Source organism: Coturnix japonica, chromosome W (assembly GCF_054131305.1).
Source record: "Coturnix japonica strain WE chromosome W, WE-NBRP24, whole genome shotgun sequence".
Taxonomy (NCBI): domain Eukaryota; kingdom Metazoa; phylum Chordata; class Aves; order Galliformes; family Phasianidae; genus Coturnix; species Coturnix japonica.
The window spans coordinates 5,462,619-5,471,858 of record NC_140701.1 but is presented as its reverse complement, the minus strand read 5'-3'; the positions used below and the strand labels follow the sequence as shown (position 1 = coordinate 5,471,858).

Sequence of the window (9,240 nt, the reverse complement as noted above, 5' to 3'; positions counted from 1 at the left end):
GAAAGTGCTATAGAGGATTGGACTGGACATGAGCAGATCAGAGCTACACCAAGGTGTGGCTTCTCCCTGTGTCCCTATCCACCACTGGCAACATCCCCCAATGACAGGGATGCTGCTGCCCCAGCAGCTGATGGGATTGTGGTCTGGGGTTATGTTCTATGCAGAGCCTCCACAACCTGCTACAGACCCCCAGTTCCCTGACACTTCTTTTTTTTCCAGGTGCCTGCACACAAGGAACAGGTGTTCCCTATGCCCTGCATGCTGGTAATTAGTGTGGGCAATTACTGTGTGGGAATTGGGGGAGGGAAATTCAGGGGTGGGATAGTGAGGATGAATTGGAGGGGGCTGGGAAATTGTTTGGGTGGGACTGTAGAGATCAGGCATGACTGCTAGGATGGGGGATATTTGGTTGGAAATACTGTCATTTCTATTACTCATTGCTTTGTATGATAAGTTATTAAATGCTTTGTGTTCCCTCTGCTACATCTCTGCTTGCAGTCATTTGTGCAGTGACAAAGGTCCTCAGCTCTACATGCCCCTCCAGGGCAGGATGGAGCACCACAGATGGCAGTGTTCCACAGCTGCCACCAGCAGCCCCAGCTCGTCCCTCCACACCTGAGGTGTGAGTGGCTGTGAGAGGAATGTCTCTGTGGAAGTGCAGCTCATTCCTCCCCTCTGATGGGGGCAGAAGGCATCTGCATTTCCCTCATGGCTCTTATTTCCTGTGTTACTGTGGGAAATGAGCTGAGCCACTGTGCCTCCCTACTATGGCAAGCTCTGCAGCTCTGCCACTGTCTTTATACTCAGCTGTTCCTGTGTGTAATGCTCCACACTTGGACCCTGCAGAGCCCAAAGGCCTCCTTGGCTGCTCTTACTCACCTGGACATTGAGGGTGCTGTGTCTCCAGTCTGTACCTGCTTCCAGGTGGCACTTGCAAGACACTGCGAGTCCACCTGGTTGGAACTGCAGTCAACAAACACAAATGTGAAAGAAATAAGAAAGGATTCTTTCATTTCACAGGCTTTCATCTCCATTGAAAGATGTTCTGCTGTGCAGCACAGCTGGGAGCATTTCATATGTGCAAAAAAGGGGGATAGGCCCTGGCTGTGCCGGGCCCCAAAGCAGCCCCGACTGTGCTGGGTTCCCCTCTCACCTGGGCCCTGCAGTGGCCTCAGCTGTGCCTGGTCCCCCTCTGCTCTGGGCCCTGAGCTGGCCCCAGCTGTGCCTGGTCCTCCTCCATCCTGGGCCCCAAGGCCCTGCCTCTGCCTGCTCCCCCTCTGCTCTGGGCCCTGAGCTGGCCCTAACTGTGCCAGGCCCCCCTCTGGCACAGGCCCTGCCTCAAGCCCCGCCCCCTGTGGGCAGCAGTGCTAGTGCCTGTTGGTTTTGCTCTCTTCCCTCTTCTTTCCCTGTTCTCTTCACAAATGCTTTCAGATCCCCCAGGATGACGTGCACTGACACTGCTGCCTTCTTCCTGCACAAACTTTCTGGGCAGCTCAGCTTTTTCTACAGAGCAGCGTGCCTTTGGAAGTGCTTGGAGGATGTAAACTAACAGCAAGAGAACGCTGAGCTCTTCTGGGTCTTTCTAGGCATGGCAAAGAGACAGGAGAGAGTGCTCAGCCTCGAGTGGTTGCTTGTATGCAGAAATCACAGTTGTCAACATCTGTGCTGTTTTGCTGTAGGCAGTAGTGTGTGACAAGAAGCCTACAATTATCAATTTAGTGAACGTAATTGATTGTAACAGTTCCCCTTTCTTCTTCCCATGACACTTGGGTTATGGAGTTCTCCTATGCTATGTGCCGGTGTAATACCTCTGAGCCACAGCACTGTTGCGTTTAGCAAAGCTCATGGCAACAGGCTTTGGCCAACCTCAGAGCTACGTAGATGATGATAAGATATCCGATGATAGGAGGGAAAATGAACAAGCTCCAAGGTAAGTGTTGTTTTTTCCTTCTAGTCAGCACGCCATCGCTAAATCTTCCATGCTGTGACTTTTATCTTGATAGTGATGATCCCTTAACCTCACACCTTTAGCACAGCACTTTCTGTGGAGATTCCCACCAGTGACAAAGTATTATTGCCGCTTTTCTGCCTGTTTCTTTTTTGTCTGTATTTTCCAGAATGTGGGTATTTCTAAATAGGGCTGCATGAAGGGGTGCGTGTGTGATGGAAGAGTGAAGGAAGTCCACTGCAGATCTGTGCTTACTGTAGAAATGGCACCATGCTGTAGCAGCAAAAAGGCAAATGGTAGGAACTACACTTGAAGAGTGGAAGTTGGTGGTTGGCGATGCTCTTCAAGTATTTCTTGTTCCTTTCTGCCAGAAGCTGACACAAGCGGTCTTCCAGCCAAGAGCAGCCTTGCGGAAAGTCTGGGGAGGACTGCAGCCTGTGACGTGGCACCCAGGAGAGGTACAGATGCACAACAGGCATCAGGGTTTGATTCAATGTCTTTCTAGTTAGGCTTTCTGTCCATTCTTTCTTCATACTCCTTTTGCTGCGTGTTGCGTGAGGTCTTCATCCCTGGGATTTACAATTACCTTCCCTGTCCAGATTTGAAATGCAAACCCACCCTTCAGCTCAGATCCTAAGATCCGCTACTGTGAACACGCAAGATGAGATTTCCTAGTATTGTGGCCCATTTTGCTACAGAAATTAGCGTTGGTCGCTCTTTAAATCTTACTGCTTCTCCTTTCTTGATTATAACAGATGTATGCCTGGAGCCAAATGGAAACATCTATGCGAAAGTGGTGCAGGAAGTGCTTTCGGAGGGAGCTCATCTTCAGGCTGGAGGGCTTCCTGTAACAGCAGGTCCCAGCTCTGTCTCCAAGACCCTGGCTGGGTGTAAACGCAAGGGTTTGGACAAAGAGAAACAGACTGCAGCGCAGTTGCCTGCTACCAAAAGAGCCAGAGGCCAGAACAGAGACAGTGTGCCGGCCCCAGCAGCACACCCTGGGCCTGCCCCAGCACTGAGCTCCAAGCAAAGAGGTAAGAAGGTGCTGCGGTACCGTCCTGGTGAAGTGCAACACATTGAGTTTGCTTAGGGCTTGCTTTTTCCTGCTCTGTAGAGGGGATAAGAGTTGAAGGCTACAAAGTCCAAAGGCAGTGAGGTGCCAGAATACCTAAATGCATCTCTTTCTGTTAATTTCACAGTGGTCTTCTGTATGTCCCCCTGGAAATGTCTGAGAGGCTTCCTAGTCCCATTTGCTTTGTCATTGGACTGCCATTTGTTTTCACAGCACCCATGTTTCTGCAGTTTTGCTGTTAACAAAATGAATTCATTGGTATTCTTGCTTTATAGAAAGAAGACAACGACAAAAAGAAAGGAGAAGGGAATTGAAAAAGGCTTCTCAGAGAGCTGCACATATAGAGGTGAGTCCTTGGTGAACACAGACACACATTCTCTTGTTGGTCTCAGTGCCTCCATCTGTCAGATATGAAAGAGATGGTAAAATCCTGAGGGAAGCAATGGAATAGAAAAGCAGCCAGCTGTGTGTTTGAGGAAATGACACTGTCAGTGAGAGCTGCCATGGGGAGCTTGGACGCCTTCCTCTGGCTTGAGAAGGATGTGGTTGGTAACAGCCAGAAGGTTTTGCTGTGATAAAGAAGCTTGCCATGTCGGGCACTGCAACCTTTGAAACAGCCTTTCCACGACAGAGCATAGGCAGTGTGTCCTGGGAAGTAGTGTCAGTGACCTGAATGAAAGGAACATGCTGTTCCACACGGGGCCATTCTGGATGTTTACTGGTCAGAGTTTCTTCATGAGATCTCCCTAGATTGTTTCTGTCCTACTTCTACGCTTGCTTTGTTTCTTTCCAGTTCTCCGCAGCGATGAACAGCCTTGCAGAGATGATGCAGAAGCTGCAGCTGAAAGACTGAGAGGAGAAACATCACATGGCAGCGGCTGCAGTGCGCGGTGTTTCAGTTGCTGCCCAACTCAGTACTTGTAGTTTGATTGCAGTCAATCAATAAACCATCACAATTAGAGATTCACAAAGAGCGCACAGCCTGATTTGTCCAGTGACACTCCATGAGCTGCTGCATGACTTTTGGTCCAGAGTTGCATCTACCATCTTCGGTCCACTATGCATCTTTGGCCCACCACAGCCCATCCCAGCACTGTTCTTCCTTTGCACACCCATGTGCCCACACAACATTGCATGCCCTTGTACTGATAATTGCTGCTATTCCTTCCCAGATTCAAGACTCTGCACTTGCTTTTGTTAAACCACTTCTTGTTTATTAGTGCCCAGCTCTCCAGTCTGTCCAGGTCTTGCTGAATGGCAGCACAGACTTCAGGTGTGTCAGCCAATCCTCCCAGCTTTGTATCATAGGTGTACTTACTGAGCGTGGACACTATCCCCTCATCAAGGTCATCAGTGAAGATACTGAACAAGACCAGACACATCAACAAACCCCGGGGAACACAGGTCTATAACTGGACGCTGTGCTGGTGATCAAAACCCTCTGAGCTTGGCCAGTCAGACAGTTCTCAGCCCAGCTTACCATCCACTCATCTATCCCACACTTTCTCAGCTTTGTTACCAGGATGTCATGTGAGACAGTATCAAAAGCCTTGCTGAAGTCAAGGTAGATGACATCCACTGCTCTCCCCACATCTACCCAGCTGGTGATGCCATCACAGAAGGCTGCAGGGTTGGCTGAGCATGACATTTCCCCGGTGAATCCAAGCTGTCTACTGCTGGTAAACTTATTCCCTTCCAGTTGCCTGGAGATGGCATCCAGACCAAGCTGTTCCACCACCTTTCCAGGGAGAGGTGAGACTGACTGCCCTGCAGTTTACCAGATCCTCCTCCTTGCCCTTTCTGAAGACTGCAGTGTCACAGGCTCTCCTCCAGCTTTCAGGCACTTCTCCAAGACCTGTCAAAGATGATAAAGAGTTTGACAATCACCTCTGCCAGCTCCCTCCACACATGTGGATGCATCCCATCAGAGTCTATGGATTGTGCACGCTGATCCCAACCAGATGCTCTCAGATCACCCCCTCCTCACCCAGAGGGAAGCTCTCCATTTCTCAAGCTCTCTCTCTTCCCTCCAGGGCCCAGGAGTCCCAAGGGGCAGTCACTGAAGTGAAAAACAAAGTAAAGAAGGTGTTCAACATCTTCACCATCTCAGCATCACCCATTTCCAGGACACCCCCCTTCCCTATTTCCTTCTCTTCGGGATGCACCAATCCTGAGCTCCAAAGAAGCGCTATTTAAATGCTGCCCAGCTCTCATGGCCCCCTTACCTTTGAGCACTCTAGCCTGTGAGATTCCTCCAAGTAGGCAACAGCAAAAAATCAAAGTAGGCTCTCTGGAAGTCCAGGGCCAAATTAGTTCTAGGCACATTGTTACCTCCACAGGTTAGCTGGGTGCCTGGCACTGACCCCTTCCAATCCAGTACTTTCGACCCCAAGTTGCTGGCTCCAGGGGGTGTCTCTACTGCAGTTCTGGCTGAGGACTTTGCCCGAGGAGACAAATCACGCTGCTTTTGAAACTCCCAAGTTTCAGGATTTCCTGCTTGTTTCAACACGCCAGGGAAACACGTGGGTGGCATGAGTTGGGCAGCAGGGTGCTGGCTGCAAGCACACAGTGACAGCAACTGCAGCCATCAGCATAGTCTGAGCCTGCCTGCAAGACCTTGCACACAGACCTCAGTGCCACGACTCCCCTAACTGAACACAGCAACCTGGAAATCCAACCCAAATGGAAATGTCCTTAGAGTGCCATCACCCTGCACTCCACGCACTTCATCATGTCCCAGAAACCAGAATCAAACCACACAGACCCTGACAATCACAGCTATGTCTGTTCTTCCCTAAAGAATCAAAGCTGCAGCAGGCCAGAAGTTTCAAGGAAGAAGAAGCGGCTCTTTTAACAATTTCCTGAGCAGTTTCTGAGGCTGTACGTGCAGTTTGATCACAGCCCAGCTGAGTCCTGGTCACACCCCGCTCCCTCTGACAACTAAGGGAATCAGCACAACGAATCTGAAGACAGAAGTGATAATGCAAACAAGACGAGAAGATATTTGCTGAGTCTGGATCCTCAAACGCATTTCAGCTGGGAAAAAGGACAGAGATGCCCACCTTGTAAATTTGGGTCACCTCCTCCCAGATGCACCAACACATCACCATTGTGAGAAACTCAAGTTTGGAGTTGTGCCAGATGTTCTCAGGTAAGTTTTGGACTGTTTTGTGTTTGCTTGAGACAGCTGCGTTCCCAACCAGTTCTGGAGAGTCCCTGCACAAGTCCATCCCTTGAACACATGGCAGGTGCTCAAAAACCAGCTCTGAAAGAAAGCAAAGTTGGTGTGTAATTTGTGGTGGAGCTTGCAGATCTTAACAGCCAAATTAGAGTGACAGCAAAGTTGGAGGACAACTGGCAGAGCAATTGCTTTACCAGCTTTTCTGAAGTGTATTTTGACCTTAACAAAGTGTATAGGAAACTACTGATCACAGCCTGAACTTCTGATTGACCACCTGAGGCAAGCAATGAGTCAGCTGCAGGAGCACAGGTGAAGGTAATTCAGCTGTGCTACTGGAAGGGGTGGAGCTTGGCTCCACCTCTCCCAGATCTCATGTAAGGGCTGACCAGCTCTAAGGCAGGATTTCTTCCTCTGGTGATTTTTTTTTTTTTTTTGACTTTACTGTGGACCTTCAATGTTGGTGAGCATTTTCCCTTTATCCTTCTATCATATTAATCATTTGTATGAAGCATCTGTATACCCTGTGTTTACATTTACATTACATTACCTATTGGCTGTCTAAGTGTTCAGTTGTATAACTATACACACAGGGTCAAAACTAAAACAACACGTGTTTTATGTCTGCTCTTAGCAGCTTGGAAGGAACCAGGCTAGACCTTGTGGTAGGGCATTCTGTGCTGGGAAGTCAGCAGCACTGTGCGCATACAGCTGTTTATGCCAGGTGAGGCTGTGTGCACACGGTGTGTGGGGGCAAACGCTGCATTGGGAACATATTAGCATGAAGCACAGAAATACATGCTCAGAGGTACTATGGGGCATGCTGGGTTTGATTGTTTCAAGATGTGAAATTAAAAGGCTGAACAGACATCATGTGCTTCTGGTTTGGAGAGGGGATTTTAATAAATGTATTTGAAGTTCTACAGAAACTTGGTTTTACAGCAGGCAGTGTCACATTAGTCCAGTCTTTTTCCTATCATCCTGAGGATAATATCACCAGATTAAATTGCTGGTACACCTCGATCCTCTGAGTTTTAAGAGCTTATGCTGTAGTTAAAAGTTGCTTTCAGACTTCCAAAGTGGATCACCAGCACACGTACTGGCACTGTGAAAGCACACAAGACACAGCTGTTTGCTCTAAAACATTTATGATTACACAAGAAAGATAAAGCAATTGTAACTACTCACTGCCAAGGTAGGAATGAAGTGATGAAGCAAGCTTCCCAAATATGTGGGCACTGCAAGCTGGAATAATCCACTAATGGATTATTCCATTAGACCACTAATGGTCTTCTAATGCAATTCCTTCTAGATTTGGTTTTCCAAGTCCTGGGTGAAGGCAATAAACAATTAACAGTAACTGCTGGCAAATTCTTGTTTGAAGACTGCATTAGAAGAGTCTGCCTTATAAATACCAGACTGCTGCACACTGGTTCCTGCTGCATGAACAGGCAGGAATGGGAATCAGCAGAGCACACAGTCCGGCACATGGGGAAAAACCAGTAAGAACCAAACAAGGTAACACTTGATTTGGATTTGTTGAGATAGCTTCTATTTCTTTTCTTCAACAGGGTGCTAGTCTGAATTGTTCTGTGACCAGAAGGAATACATTGGGCAAAGAAACTTCTGATTAGCTTGGAAACCATCAGGGAGAACAAAAATGTTCCTGAACTGACTGATCCTCTCTACAAACATTTCCATCATGTGGACATTCAGGTGCAGATGGATTGATCTAAGAGTAGAGTAGAGGGTGTTATATGACAATATACAAGCTTTTGGCTGTGGTTAGACCCAGAAGATGGCTAAGCACCATGCCATTCTGTACAGAACACCCCTTTGGCCAGCGTAAACCAGGTGTCCTAATTCTGTTCTTTCCCAACTCCTTGGATCCTTTGTTGAGAACAGCTTTGTCTGTGCACAACATGCTTAGCAGGAGCTATAAACATTGGTGTGTTATCAGCATTGCTTTTCTCCTAGAACCAACACATTGCATCATACCTGACAAGCTGAAGAAAGCAGGTCTGTCCCAGCTGGAAATGAGCCACATTTACATTGCTTGGGCTTTTTGTTGTGTTTGTTTATTTATTTTGTAGTTGTTGTTGTTGGGTTTCTTTTGGGTTGTGCTAACGATGAGATTTGGTAGTATCAGAATGTATCTGGTGAAGGGGGAAACAGTATTTGTTGAGAACTTCTCTTAGTTGTAGAACTGTATCTGCTTGGATGACACTGACCTCCCTGAGCACCGACTTTCTTCCAGAAGTATTTTCTTGTCTTAGAGGAAAATGAGTGATGTTGTTAACTTTCTCCTACCCGATTCCTTCCTGGCTGTTGGCATGCACCAGCTGTTCCAAGTATCAGTGTGTACGTTAGGTATAACTTGTTTTTCGCTTTGCTTGTAGGTCTTTCAGGTTGCAGCCTATGAAGAAGAGGCACGTATAGCACTTGCAGCGCTGGATGCAGTTGAAGGCAAAACTGATGATGCTTTCCTAGCATTTGAAGCTATGAAGAATGTGGTTCACACTGGAATCTTGCCGAGGTTGGTTCCTAGCTTGCATTACCCCAAATGCTTGTTGTTACTTGCATTCCAGCTGATTCTCATTAATCTAAATACTGTTGCTTAGCTTTGGCAAAGAAAGGCAGATGAGTTTATGAATGATGGTGTGTTGGCAGAAGCACAAGAAGTGCACAAACCCTGTCTTCAAAGAAAGCACTGCCTAATGAAGATCATTGATGAATGCTCCTCAGATCTGTCAGTAGCTGACAAAGTCATTCTTGCTCTACAGCTTGTTTGGAGAGATGCCGTGGTGTTGCTTACAGCTACACTGTGGCACTGTTTCATGCCAAAGCCCAAATCCAGCTATGTGGGAAACACAGTAATGGCCCTCTCTTACTGAATGTGCTGCAAGTTTCAAAGCCAGCCGTAATACTGCACAAGAGAAATGTGGATCTGTCTTTGCTAAAAAGGCTGGAAGGTCAATGGGACTGTATAATCTGTTTGGTGAGAAACAATCATGCTGCCTCCTAATGCACTGCCTGCCGGAA

The 9,240-nt window shown here is 47.7% G+C and overlaps 1 protein-coding gene across 1 annotated transcript; it reads left to right on the top strand.

The window, feature by feature from the left end:
* The first annotated feature begins 2,241 nt into the window (after positions 1-2,241).
* On the top strand, positions 2,242-4,298 carry LOC146754366 (zinc finger CCCH domain-containing protein 11A-like). Its single transcript, XM_085527542.1, has 5 exons — positions 2,242-2,281; positions 2,320-2,406; positions 2,704-2,982; positions 3,296-3,366; positions 3,814-4,298. The coding sequence occupies exons 1-5, from the start codon at positions 2,242-2,244 to the stop codon at positions 3,871-3,873; spliced, it is 537 nt and encodes a 178-aa protein (XP_085383668.1). The 3' UTR covers positions 3,874-4,298.
* Positions 4,299-9,240: the final 4,942 nt, after the last annotated feature.

Coding starts and splice junctions, on each gene's coding strand:
- LOC146754366 (XM_085527542.1), top strand. CDS start 2,242: ATGGTAGGAACTACACTTGAAGAGTGGAAGTTGGTGGTTG. Junction 2,282..2,319: donor AGAGTGGAAGTTGGTGGTTG/GCGATGCTCTTC, acceptor CCTTTCTGCCAG/AAGCTGACACAAGCGGTCTT. Junction 2,983..3,295: donor ACTGAGCTCCAAGCAAAGAG/GTAAGAAGGTGC, acceptor CTTGCTTTATAG/AAAGAAGACAACGACAAAAA.